General features: G+C 46.5%; 1 protein-coding gene across 1 annotated transcript; it reads left to right on the top strand.

The window, feature by feature from the left end:
* The first annotated feature begins 12,038 nt into the window (after window positions 1-12,038).
* Window positions 12,039-13,562, top strand: LOC147689603 (protein FAM200A-like). Its single transcript, XM_086939427.1, has 2 exons — window positions 12,039-12,066; window positions 12,991-13,562. Exons 1-2 carry the CDS (start codon window positions 12,039-12,041, stop codon window positions 13,560-13,562), a joined length of 600 nt encoding a protein of 199 aa, XP_086795553.1.
* Window positions 13,563-13,980: the final 418 nt, after the last annotated feature.

Raw genomic sequence — 13,980 nt, 5'->3', positions numbered from 1 at the left:
TTAGTACGTTCCAAGTAGAATTTCAAGCACCATTGTACATCCAAAGAATGCAGTGTCTTTTCCGCTGGTGTAGCCGGTTGAGGAAAGAACGCTTTCAGAATAACCGGCTCGTTCAAGTGGAAGTCCGAGGGTACCTTGGGCATAAACATAGGGTTAGTTCTCAAGATTACAGTGTTCCTTTTAAATTGTAGGAAAGGCTCCTGGATTGTAAAGGCCTGCAACTCTCCAACACGTCTAGCCGATGTGAGAGCGAGGAGGAGAGCCAATTTCCATGAAAGGAACTTCATGTCAGAACGATGAATTGGTTCGAATGGGTCTTTCATGAGCTGGGAAAGGACTAGATTTAGATGCCAAGTAGGAGGCGGAGGCCTCACTGGTGGATAGACTCTGAACAAGCCCTTAAGAAACTGTTTGACAATCCTGGAAGACCACAAGGAAGGTCCAGACCCAGACCTTCTGTATCTCGAAATGGCTGCCAAATGAACCTTAATTGACGAATGGGCTAGTCCCGACTTAGTCAAGACAGCAGATAAGGTAGGAGGTGATGAGGCTTGGAAGCAAAGGGGTCAATCTTTACTCTCCTACACCAGAAACAAAATCTTTTCCATTTAAGACGGTAAGTCCTGTTCGTTGAAGGAGCCCTTGCCTCGGAGAGGACCTCCTTAATTTTGCTTGAGATGGGGAGATTCATAAACTCTTGCTGCTCAGGAGCCATGCTGTTAGGTGTAATGACTGTGGATCTGGGTGCCAAACTTGTCCTTCGGACATTGTGAGGAGATCTGGTATAATCCTCAAAGGAAGAGGAGGAACTTGCGACAACAGATGGAGTACCAGAACTGTCTCAGCCAAGCAGGGGCTATCAAGATCATCCTGCACGGCTCCACTTTGATCATCCTGATGAGCCGCAGGATCAGTGGGATGGGGGGAAAGGCGTAGACAAATGTCATTGACCAGGCTATCGAAAGCGCATTCCCCAGTGACCCTCGGTGGTGAAATCTGCTTGCGTAAGCCGGCATTTCTGGGCAGGAAGAACACGGCGGCTGCAGGCTAGTGCGGCGCTCGCGTTAGACGCCGATTCTCCGAGCACCGCGGTGCCGCTGCCCCCTTGGAGTATGAAATGGAGCTTCTGAGTGCGTGCGTGTGAACGCATTTCGATCACCTTGCACTCTGCGGCTCTGTGCGGCTGAGGCGGCTCCGTCCGTCCGTTCTGCTTCTGTGTAGCCGAGTCTTCCAGGTCTTGTTGATGTGCTGGGGTGAGGACGCTGTCTTTTGACCCCTCCCCCTTAGCCTGCTGCCTCCGTGGAGCCGGTGGCGGAGAGCAGTCGTGGAGCTACGCCGAGGTCGCTCGGCTCGAGGGCTACTCAGAGGTAGGCTGGGCTGCGGTGGGAGTGCGGGCAGCTGTTGCAGGAGATTTCCTCTGGGGAGGATTGCAGCTTCGGTGCTGGAGAGAGAGGTTTTGAAGGACTTGGATTGGAGAGGAAAGCTGGTTGTGCTCCTGCCGCGACAGTGGATCCCATAGGGGAATCTGAGGGGTTGGTGGGAACATGGAGACACTTAAAAGTAAAGAAAAAAAACCTCTAATAGGAAAATAAACTCCAAGAGTGCGAGTGAGAAGCGGGGAAAGAATCAGAAGTTAGCAAGAAAACAACAAGTCCCAGAATCCCCCACTACAGAGGAAGCTGAATCAGCAGAGCCTTCTACTTCAGCTATAGAAAGAGCCAGGCTCAACCAAAGGGCTACAGCTAAGGGCAAAAAAGGTAAAAAAATAACAAGGGTGGTCCTCAAGGGGGGTTTAATATCCTAAGCTTGTCTAGTGCCACTGGTAAGATTACCCCCTCATTGCGCTCATACTTTAAAGTTTTACCTCAAGTGTTGGACCTGTTACCTGCCAAAAACCCAGACAGGGGTACTCAATCACCTATACCTCTTCTGAATACACCCACATTTTCAGAGATTCTCATTGATAATAGCGAGGATAAAACTCACACACCGGCCTCAGATATGGCTGAGTTACCGCCTCTACCCGCAATGAGTGTTGAAGATAATGTTGGGTGCGTGCAAGAACCAACAGGTCAAGAGGAGTCATTTAATCTAGAGGAGGGAGCTGAGGATGAAGGAGCCAAAAGTGAGAGGCTCACCTATACTGAGAGTGCCTTGGAAGCCCTTGCAGCCTCAATAGCATTGATGAGAGAAGAAATTTGAAATGATTTCTTGATTTCTAAGGACAACCAGAATGACATTCGGACATCCTTTGAGGTGTTGGAGAGAAAAGTGGATGGGTTGAGTGAAAGGACAGAAATACTGGAGGGTTCTGTAGGGGTGTTGAAGGCAAGCCTGGAAGTAGCCGAGTTAAAAATCCAAAATTTACGGAGGGAAGGTGATGCCATGAAAGAGAGAGTTGAATCATTGGAAAACTTCTCGCGACGAAACAACCTGCGACTCCTGAAGATACCTGAGGGGAAGGAAGGTGGGGACCTTAAGACCTTTGTAATTAAAATATTGAAGGATTCCCTTAATTTTGAGGAGTCGGTCGAGGAGCTGGATAAAGATATACAACGAATTCACCGCGACCCCTTTTGTTTGAATCCTGGCAGAACAAAGCCTAGGAAGATCTTGATTAATTTTCTAACGTATTCTTTGAAAGAATTTTTTTTAAATCTCTAACTAAAATTAAAATCGCTAAAGGGTCCTGATTTTTCTTTCGAAGTACGCTCTGACCTTTCCAAACCTATGTTGGACAGACAGTGGGAACTGGGTCAGAGGATGGACAAGTTTAGGTCTGCCGGTGCAACTGTTCAGATGAGGTTTCCCGCATTTTTGCGGGTATTGTACAATAACAAAATGCATATCGTCAGATCCCCTTTGGAGGCCGATGAATTATTGGAATCCATCAGTAATCACTCTCAGGGTAGAGTTTAACGTTGGAGTAATTGAAGCGGGCTGAGTTTTTTGTACATATCCTCCACCTACAGTCAAGATATAAATTAGTGGATAGTACCATTATTTCTCTCTCCACATATCATATAACGTTCCGGCCTGCAATGTGACATGCAATATGATTTGAACACGCTAGGGCCGAGTATAGAGGTTGAGTGGGTGAAAAGGGCGGAAAGGGAGAGAAAGTGGGAAAAAAGGAGGTAAACACATAATAAGAAACAAAAAAGACGAGGAAAAAAGATAACTTTTAAGGGTGAAAAAAAAAACAGAAAAAAGAAATAGCAATAGGTTAATTAAAAAAAAGGTTAGAGGGGCACTTAGCGGTGCAGGAGGAGATGGTGTTGTAAGATGCAAACCCGGCCTTACATCTGGTCGGAGTAAGTATGGGAGGGCTCTTCAAGGGTGGGGTGGTGGGTGTGGGGGCGAGGGGAAAAGAATAAAAAGCTCAAAAAATCCTCAGGAGTCAGGCCTTCCAAGATTTGTTTTGAGCCCAAGTAGGGTATACTGCCATCTTCAGGAAAATAAAATAGCTTTGAGGTGGAAGGGAATGGAAATGAAGATAGACACCAGAGGATGACCTCTGCCCAATTTCTATCATGGAATGTCAATGGTCTGCGCGTGCGGGGTAGAAGAGAGCGTATTTTACAATACTTACGAGATTCCCCCGCACAGATCATTGTCATCCAGGAATCACATCTCTTAAAAGCTGAGGCCAATATAATTCTAAAAAAGCAGATATGGATAGACACATTTATCAGTACTGATCATAATGCCAACATATGAGGAATACTCCTTCTATGCAAAAAATCAGCTAAGGTTCAGATCCTAGATTACAAGGAAGATCAGAGCGGAAGATAGCTCTTGGTGAATATGTCCATTGACGGTTGGGTGTGTAACTTAGTCGGATAATATGGACCAAATATTGATGATCCGTCTTACTTAGGGACAATAAGGAACCATCTGACGACCTCCCAAGTTCCAATTATTTGGGCTGGAGATTTTAACATAGTACTAAACCCAAAATTGGACAAATCTACTAACTCTAAAGCCCATATTCCTTCCAAATCCAGACAGTCCCTTAAAGGAATAATGGTACAGCTGGGTCTGGCAGACCTATGGAGAGAAAAGGCGGGTAATAAATTAGGGGTATCCTACAGGAATTTAAAATACAAACATAAGTCAAGAATTGACTTCGCGCTATTTAGTTACTGCCTTAAAAATTCCCTTTCTGGGATTAACTATCTTCCCTCTCACCTATCAGACCATTCAGCTCTTTCATTTTCTTTACAACTTATAGCTCAAACTAAACATCCATCCTGGTCATTCGATCGCACTATCTTGTTAGAACAAGAGGAAGTTAGATATCTGGTGAAAGAAACAATTTCGTTTCTGGATATAAATCTAGATTCAACAACACTTGACACAGTATGGAAGACTCTGAAAGCATTTCTGAGAGGATGCATAACAAGCAGAGCCTCCCATCGGCATAATATGTATCGAAGAAAGATTAAAAATCTTGAGCAGGAATTAGAAAAGATTGAGCTGAGGCTTGGGGCATCAATTGGTTCACCCAAAGACCAAAAAAACTTATGTGAACTGAAAAACCAATTAGAGAGCATACTACAAGAAAGAGTCTCGAAGAGATGGGAGGCGAGTAAAATACCTCATTTTGAATTCGGAAAAGGCAGCGGGCCAGATATTAGCATGGAAGGTCAAGGCACACCAAGCTAAAAATTACATCAGAGAAATCAAGGTTGAAGGTGAGAGCGCAGCCAGGATTTCTAATCAGGAGATAGGTACTGCCTTCAGGGAGTTCTTTGAGGGGATATATAGGGAAGATACCCCAGATGATCAGTTGGCAAGGGATACATGGTTGGACCAGATCTCACTACCGTCCCTCTCATCAATACAGAGCGAAGGTATGGAGATGGAAATATCTGAGGCCAAAGTTAGGAAAGCCATCAGGCTACTTAAGCATGGAAAGGCGGCAGGTCCTGATGGGCTACCAGGTGAATTATATTGCGCCTTGGGGGATGTTATTGCCCCTATTCTAACTGCCCCCTTCAATGGAATCTTAAGGAAGGGGCAAGATCCCCCAAGATCTTGGGGCGAGGCGACCATAGTATTGATCCCCAAACCAGGAAAGGACCCAACCTTATGTGGGTCCTATCGCCCGATATCATTACTGAACAGCGATTATAAGATCTTTGCTTCCATTATGTCATCTAGATTGGGTTCAGTAATAGGGGAAATCGTACATCAGGATCAGAAGGGATTTATCAAAGGGCGCCAGCTATCTGACCTGACGTACGATTTGGTGGGGGCAATAGATATTGCTTCGACCTTTTCACTTCCATTGGCTACACTCACTCTAGACGCGACTAAAGCTTTTGATAGGGTAAATTGGCCCTATCTAGGTGCTGTTTTGAAGAAGTTTAACTTCGGTGAGAAATTCTGTCGGACTGTATCACTCATGTACAATGCTCCAACAGCAAGGTTACTAATTAATGGTTCATTGTCAGACTCTTTTCAAATTTCGAGGGGTATGAGACAGGGCTGCCCGCTCTCCCCCCTCCTCTTCAATCTGTATATCGAACCATTTGCAGAAATCTTAAGGGGAGATGAAAACATTCCATCATTCAGATTTGGGGAGTGGGAGAGGCGGGTTGCACTCTATGCAGACGACATTCTTATTTTAACATCTGACCCAGAGACATCATTCCCAGCGGTTATTAAGAGGGCTGAAGAGTTTGGTCGCATCTCTGGTATGAGATTAATGCTAGTAAAACTGACATCATGGCATGGAACATCCCCAACTTACAGCTGGATGTGACCAACTCAATGCGTTATCTGGGTCTTCGGGTGGTTCAGGAAGTCGGTGACATCGCTCAAGTAAATTTAGAGAGAGTGTACAATGAGTGTAGGAAACTGTTAAAATCTTGGTCCAATCTTCCATTGACCATACTAGGTAGAGTGAGTCTGATAAAGATGTCTATCCTCCCTAAATTTACATTTATTTTTAACACCATTCCCCTGGCCTTTGATAGTAAAACCTTGGATAAGTGTCAGCGAGAGATTAATTCCTTCACTTGGAATTATAAATCGGCGAGAGTGGCATGGAAGAAGTTGAGAAGAAGAAGGGAAAAGGGGGGGCTGTCCTTGCCCGATTTGCAGTATTATGCATGGGCCTTTCAGTTGTCCCATTCCAGAATGCTTTTAAAATCACCATCTAATACATCTGCTGGGGCAATGTTTAAAGCCATGTTGGTTGGTGCTGCATTACCAACCAATGGTTTTTTGTTTAAATTTGGGGACCAAAAATACTTTCAATAAGTCAAAAGCCTGGCTACAGATAAGGAAAAGACTAGGTTTGCCGTATTTCTCAAACTATGCACCTATCTGGGACTCCCCGGGCTTACCGTTATGCCTGAAAGACAGACTAGCAATACCGGTGAGAGATGGAGGAATAACAAGATGGGGAGGATTGCTGGCAGGAGAGACCCTGAGGTCTTGGGAGGAACTACGGGAACAGCTGGGCCCCGAGTTTTCGAGATTCAAGTTCATTCAATTAGATAGTTGGGTCCAAGCTCTGGGTAGGTCAGGGGTAACACTTGGGAAGTATAGTACCATAGAACAACTGTTGGTGGGTCGACAAGGGGGGGTAAAGAGGTGACGCAGTGGTACTGGAACTTGCTAGAGGAGGTAGATGGTGAGTTCACCCTCCCGGAGGAATTGTGGAGAGAAGAACTGGGCGCCCAAAGTATAGAAATCTGACAGAGATCTTGTACCCTGCTATATAAAACCATTAAACCTGCATGGCTGAGACGTAATCATTTTTTTTACAATACATCGAGCCTACCTCTCCCCTTTAAAACTGTCTAAATTTATCCCAGACAAGAAATGCAACAAGTGCAATTACATCGAGGCCTCGGTCGTCCATATGTTTAAGGACTGTCCTTATATAGCCCAGTTTTGGAATGAAGTCAAAGCAACCCTAGACTCTATCCTCAACATATCTCTGTCCATCACACTACCTCTTATTATCTTTGGATGGGATAATAGTATAACCGGCCATGCAAGGTCACTTTTGTTCTATGCAGTTTTGCTGGCTAGAAGACAGATATGTAAAGTCTGGATAGAAAATACGGCACCACCACACGCAAACTGGTTGTCTTCCATGTATGAAACATCTAAGATGGATATGACGAGAACTTGCAGTATACGTAACGTGGCTTATTGGGACACTAGGCCCCCCCTCTATCCATGGCTGGTTTTACAGTTTATTAATACCAAGATGGAGTCAGGACAGGCACGATCCTGTTCACCCCCGTACCTCTCAAGGTCATCTACTGCCGATTCTTAGAAATCGTGTCGTCGGCTGGGTAACAGCAAAAACTACGCATCTCGAAGCATGACACGCATGGCGGTTGGCGGCTAAGAAAGAGGAGGGAAAGGCAAATGAGGACAAAAAAAAAGACCGCCATTTCTTGTTGGTTGGTGTGGCAAAGAGATCCACCTTCAGTCTGCCCCACTGGCTGAAGACCTCTTCCAGAACTCGCTGGTTCAATTCCCACTCGTGGCTGACTGAGGATGACTTGCTAAGTCTGTCGGCGTTCTCGTTTAGAACTCCTGGCAAGTGTTCCGCCTTTAGCGATATTCCCTGAAGGATCGCCAGATCTGTTGAGCTTCCTGCGACAATGGACAAGATCTGGTTCCTCCTTCCTTGTTCACGTAGTGCATGGCTGTGGTGTTGTCCGTCCTGATAAGCACTTGCGAACCTCCTAAGCGGGGAAGAAAAGCTTGCAGAGCCAGTCTTATTGCTCTTAGCTCCATAAGGTTGATGTGGAGCCGTTGCTCCTGAGGAGACCAATGACTGCTGACATGTAGGTCTTGTATCACTGCTCCCCAACCCTCCAATGACGCGTCCGTTGTTACTACTTGAGGAGACAGGTCGTTTACGAAGGATAGACCTTGGGACAAGTTGTCTTGATCTGCCCACCATAAGGCCGCTTCCCTCATCAATGGAGTGACGGTCACCTTGTCCTCGAACGATCCGTGAACCTGTTTCCATTGGTTGTCTAGTTGCTCCTGAAGAGGACGCATCCTCTGTCTACAGTGAGGAATCAGGGGAATACATGATGAAATTACCCCCAGCAGAGATTTGTAGCGGCGTACTGAAAGACACCTTCTTTCTTGTAAGTCCCGAGCCAAGGCTTGTAGTTTCTCCCTCCTTTCCAGGGTTGGAAAGGCTTTCGAGAGCTTTGAATCCAGGATGGCTCCCAAGAAACGCGCTTTTCTGGACGGGACTGGGGATGACTTTTCCTTGTTTAAAGTGAGTCCCAGATTTTGAAACAAGTTTGTACATGCCCGAACAGCGTCCCGCGCTGCGTCCCTGGACGGGGCCTTCAGCAACCAATCGTCCAGGTAGGGGAAGACTTGAAAATGGTTTCTTCGTAGGAATGCCGCTACAGGCGCCAGCACCTTTGTGAAAATCCTCCGGGCTGAGCGAAGACCAAAGGGTAAAACCCTGAATTGAAAGTGGCTCTTGGCTACTGTGAATCGTAGAAACCTTCTGTGTGCTGGGTGAATCGGGACATAGAAGTACGCGTCCTCGAGATCGAGCCTGGCCATGAAATCCCCCGGACTGATGAGCCGCAAGATGTCTTGGAGAGAGACCATCCGGAAGGACAGGGAGATGAGATAGGTGTTGAGCTCCCTGAGATCTAAAATGGGGCGCCATTTTTCCAGCGTCTTCTTTACCAGGAAGAACCTGGAATAGAATCCTTGTCCCTTTTGATTGGAGGGGACCGGCTCTATCGCTCCCATTCGGAGCATCTGTTGTACTTCGAGCCGCAGGAGACGCAGGTGTTTCGATGGAATGGCTGCTGGCGGCTTGGGTGGAGGGACTTGCGTAAATTCCAAGGTATGTCCTTTCCGAATGATGTTGAACACCCAACGGTCCGATGTTATTTTGGACCAGTTCTGAAGGTATTTGGTTACCCTGCCTCCAACTGATGTCTTCTTGGAGGAGGGTCCAGTAGGAAGAGCCAGGAGGCTGCTGTTGGTGCTTGGACGTATCCCGTCCTCGGCTAGCCTGTTTTTCCTTATTGTATGGCCTGGAGTAGTTAGAAGATTAGCCTTGTCTCTGTTGATAAGGCTGGCGGTACTGCTGGGAACCTGAGCCCGTGGATGAATAACGCTGCTGTCGATAGGATCCCCTGTAGTTATTACCTCTGCCTCTGGAACCCTTAAAAGAAGACTTGCGGTATTGAAGGTTACCCATGGATCTGGCAGTTTCCGTGTCCTTTTTGATCTCCTGAAGAGTGTCATGGATTAGCTTTCCAAATAATGCTTCCCCATCAAAGGGAAGATCCAAGACTTTGTTTTGAATCTCCGGTCGAAACCAGGTAGCCTTCAGCCACCCCTGGCGACGGAGGACTGCCGCCCCAGCCAAGGAACGAAACGCTGTTGTTGCAGTGTCCATGGCACAGTCAATGATCTCCATTGACGTCGCCTCTCCCTCCGGCAAGATCTTTTTTGCCTCTGATGTTGATTCTGGAGGTAGCTGGTCCAGGAACGGAGCATCACACCAAAGTTGGCGGTCGTATCTACCCAATATCGCCAGGGCATTGGCAGCTCGCACCAGAAGACTCGCCATCGACGAGAATCTTTTCCCAGCATTATCCAATATCCGCCCTTCCTTGTCTGGAGGAGTTGTTAAGGTAGCAGAGGGGTTGCGGGACTTCCTCTGCGCTGCTTGCGAAATAACTGAGTCTGGTTTGGGATGGCCCATTAAGGCCGCCGGTCCATCATCAGGTGCTCTGTATTTCTTATCCAGACGCGGTAGCACAGGGACCACCGTCGCTGGGTTCTTCATAGCCTTCAGGCCTTCCTTCCACAGATGATCTACTATAGGTATGAACCTTGTTGTCTTCCTGAAGGGTTCCTTGAAGTCGTACAAGAAACAATCCGTGGCCACCGCAGGCATGGCCAATTTGAACCTGCCAGCTGCTCTTTCCATCAGCTGATGGAAACCTCCTATGTCCGCTGGCGGGTAATCTACTGGATCCGGAACTGGTGATGAAGGATCCGGAATGATGTATTCATCCCATTCAGTCGAATGTACAGAGTCATGATCCGAATTTTGATCCTCATCCGAGGAATCATCATGGGCATCTGCCGGCCTGGAAGGATCTTGCGGAAAAGATGTCTGACGCTGAGGGGACACCTGAGTAGGTAATCCAGGAGTAGCTGTTGAGGCAGAAACCAAGGCAGGTGTTGCAGGCGCTGCCGGAACCAGAATTGGCCTAATAGCCTTAGATTTGTAGTCCTGCAGCATCTTATGCAGGTCCTGTAGGAATGAAGATGGTACTGTAACCATATCCTGCCCAGAATAATGTTGTGACTGGGCCGCCTGATGATGTCCACCATCCTCCTGGTCATATCCCCCTTCAGAGTCCGTCTCTTGACATTTGACCAGAAGTTGAGAGGGACTATTGGCATAGCCATATGAGTCCTGGTCATCCTTATCCGACTCCCCTTCCTCAAAGAGCAAAGCTGGTGGCAAGGGGGTCACTCTCCTTGGAGATGTAATCTCCAGCATTATTCTTGTCACTAAAATTGTAATCCTTTTTTCAGATGACAATATCGTCGACGGTTCCGTCGACGATGGTTGCACACACGTCGACGAGATTGGTGTCGTCGATGATGAAACTGTCGATGATCCAGCTGTCCTCGTCGTTAAAGTCGTCGTCGTTGCTCTCATCGGAGACATCGTCGTTTTCGACGACATCATTATCGTCGACGACGCTGTCACTCTCGTCGTCGATGTTGTGGTACTCGTCGACGCCTTCGGCAAACCTCCCGGCGACGCTGATGAACCTGCCGTCGACGCTTCCTTCTTCGGCGACGATCCCTTCGTCGACGAATCTCCGTTGACGAGCTCGTCGACGAAACCAATTTTAATTTCAACTTTGATTTCTTCGTAGATGGAAACTCCGCCGTTGACGCCTTCGTCGTCGAGGACATGGAACTCCTCTCAGAAGACTGGGAAGTAAGCATGGGCGGAAAATCCGTTCGGCTCGCGGATTTTGCGGATTTTCGGTAAATTCGCAATCCGCGAGATTCGCGAATCTCCCGCAAAATCCGCGAGCAGCGGATTTCATGGCTTGCTCGCACTGTTCGCGTGAGTTCGCGGCTTCCCAGTACAACTTCGCGCCCCGCGAATAAGCGCAAAATTGCAGAAATACGATCTTAGCAAAACTGAAACTACTTACCAGGTTCAAAAGTTCAGGCTCATCATTAGTAGCCATTTCCTGTAGTGCTTCCTGAGGGGCCCCTCCAGAGTTCAGTTGCCAGTTGCAACTATTATGTAACCCTGCTCTGAACCTCAGAATAGTTACACATATGCCACAAAGGTCCTGAATTACAGCTAAGGGAGACAAGCAGGAGCCAGGCTGGAAGTTCAAATCCATTAATCAGCCCCTAATTCATTATTGTCAGTTGGGGCAGGGCAGGTGTTGTAACTAATTTTGCAACAATGAAAGCACTTAGCAAGTGCAAAAGATCACTAATCAGGAAGCACTAAGGAAGCAGGTGCCAGCTAAAAAAATATTCTGTGACACATTAATCAGCCCCAAATTAATTCAGGTCACTTGAGGCAGGGAAGGTGTGCTTGCGTTGCCACAATAATGTACACTGACTGGACAACCAGAGGGTGCTGTGATGAAACAGAGGGTGGCATGGGTGGGCCAGAGGGTGGCATGAGTAGTCAGAGAGTGGCAGTGGTGACAGAGAGTGGCAGTGATGAAGAAGAGTGTCCCAAACAGGCTGGACACGTAGAAACAACAAGTTCGCGAAACTTGCGACCCGACAGATAAGTTCGCGTTTTGCGAAATTGTACAAAACCCTTGCGAACTGGCAGAAACCCGCGCGAACACAAAAAAAAATCCGCAAATTCGCGAGAATTCACGGATTTTGCGGATTGCGAGTTCGCAAATCCGCAAAATTCGCGAACGCGAGAGTCGCAAAATTCGCCCATGCTTACTGGGAAGTGGGTTTCTTGAAGGCTGGGTCAGTCTTCTCACCCTTGGAAGGCGTAGATGGTCCTACCCTCTCCTATTCACCTCGGTGAGGAGATTTGCTTGGACCCTGGCTCTCAGACTAACTAGGGGTCTTTTGGAGGCCTTAGAAGGACGCTCCACAGAAGGAGAAGGGGAACCCCTACCCCTTTTCACTGACCTTCTTGAGGAAGATACTGATGCCGTATCCTCACTGTCACTGGAGATAGTATCCTTCCTAGATTTCAACTTCTGGAGCCATGTCAGAAGCCTACCCTCAAAGTCCCGGAGGGTCTTGGTTGAAAAGGTGCAACAGATCTTACATTCCGCAGCCTTGTGGTCAGGATAGAGGCAATAGATGCAGTCCTTATGCTTATCCTCAATGAAAAGCCTTTTCTTGCAACAGGTGGAACATGGCTTGAAAAGGGCCTTCTTCTTCTCCTTGTTAGACATCCTGGAATGCAGCTAACAATCTGAAGTGAATCTGAAAAGAATCTGAAGAAAAAACTTTGAAGAAACTCTTTAAAGAGTAGAAGTTGAGCAGAGCTCAAAGGAGACTCCCTAAGCACAACGTGCGGTAGAAAATTTGAGGCTCTGAGGTTCCTTCAGGAGGGATCTACGGGGTGAGGCACTTCTGATTGGCTGATGCCTAAGTTTGGTCTCTTTTACAAAAAGAGGGTGATATGCTACAAAAGGGAATGAGGCCTAGGCCTTTTTCTTTCTCTTTTGTACCTACTGCTATGGTATTTTTGTTACCGAGACTCCCTTTCCAACGACGGGGAATGATACAAAAGCATGGGAATCTATGAAAGTTCCAATACTGGGGCAATGGAATATACACATATCTACATGATGATGAACATTGTTTTACTGACAAGTTTATTGATGCAGACTTTCTAATACAAATGGCTTTTCTTTCTGACCTATTTGAAAAAACTGAATGCACTGAACAAGTCATTGCAAGGCAATAATACTAACATCTTGCAACTGTCAGACAAAGTTTCAGGCTTTAAGAAGAAAGTGATCCTTTGGAAAAGCAGTGTAAACAAAGGTGACTATAAAGGTTTTCCTTCATTACACCAGTTTCTGCAGGACAATGAGATGGTGTTAAAGGAGGAACTGAGGACAGTTTTTGTTCTGTATTTGTCTCAATTGAGTTTTTACCTTGCTAAATATTTTCCAGAGGATGAAGTAGAGCCAATAAAATGGGTGAGAGACCCCTTCAATGATGAGATACCTCAGCATTTCAACAATGAGGAGGCAGAACAGCTTATTAATGTTTCAAGTGACTCAGCATTGAAAGTAAGGTTCCAGTCTCAGTCACTGCTTGAGTTCTGGTGCCAAGCTGGAGATGAATATCCAATGAAAAGCAAGAGATCCCTGCATGTTTTGATCCCTTTTGCTACTTCGTACTTTTGTGAAGCTGGTTTCTCAGCAGTTGCAGTGATAAAGTCTAAATATGGGGTAAAAATTAACCTTGAAAAAGAAATGCGTGTTGGAATCTCAAAAATAACTCCAAGATTTCAGGAGCTCTGTAAGGAAAAACAAGCACATTCATCTCAATAGGATTATTAAGTTAAATTTTGGACTCTGTTGTTTTACCTGTTCATTGAAAAGATATTTTATTATACAGAAATGTTTGAACTATTGTTTTGTGGTTAAAAAAAGTTGTATGGAAACATATTTGGCCATTATTCTTGTATTGTTTCACACTTAACAAGTGTTGGACCCGGCCCGTTGGGCAGGTTCACCCCTAGACTTTTTGCTTTTTCCTAGCCTGTTTATGGAACCTGGTGTTGGTGATTTTAGGCCTCTGCGCACTTTTTCACTGTGGTACAGTGTAAAGTGTTTGAGCTCTCTGTGAATGAGTGGTGAGAGACCTGCCCTCCCATAGGAATGAATGGGGAATATGTATGCCCATGGTAGTTCCTGATGTGTGGGGAGTGCAGGGGCGAGTTTGGTATGTATGAACTCGTGAGAATGA

Source organism: Lissotriton vulgaris, chromosome 9, assembly GCF_964263255.1.
Source record: "Lissotriton vulgaris chromosome 9, aLisVul1.2, whole genome shotgun sequence".
NCBI classification, from domain to species: domain Eukaryota; kingdom Metazoa; phylum Chordata; class Amphibia; order Caudata; family Salamandridae; genus Lissotriton; species Lissotriton vulgaris.
The sequence above is the reverse complement of the archived record's forward strand: the minus strand, read 5'-3'. Positions and strand labels throughout refer to the sequence as shown.

What these genes read in the sequence shown, in the direction of transcription:
- LOC147689603 (XM_086939427.1), top strand. Translation starts at nt 12,039, where the DNA reads ATGGTCCTACCCTCTCCTATTCACCTCG. An exon ending in ACCCTCTCCTATTCACCTCG is followed by an intron (nt 12,067 to 12,990) that starts GTGAGGAGATTT and finishes TGCAACTGTCAG; the next exon opens with ACAAAGTTTCAGGCTTTAAG.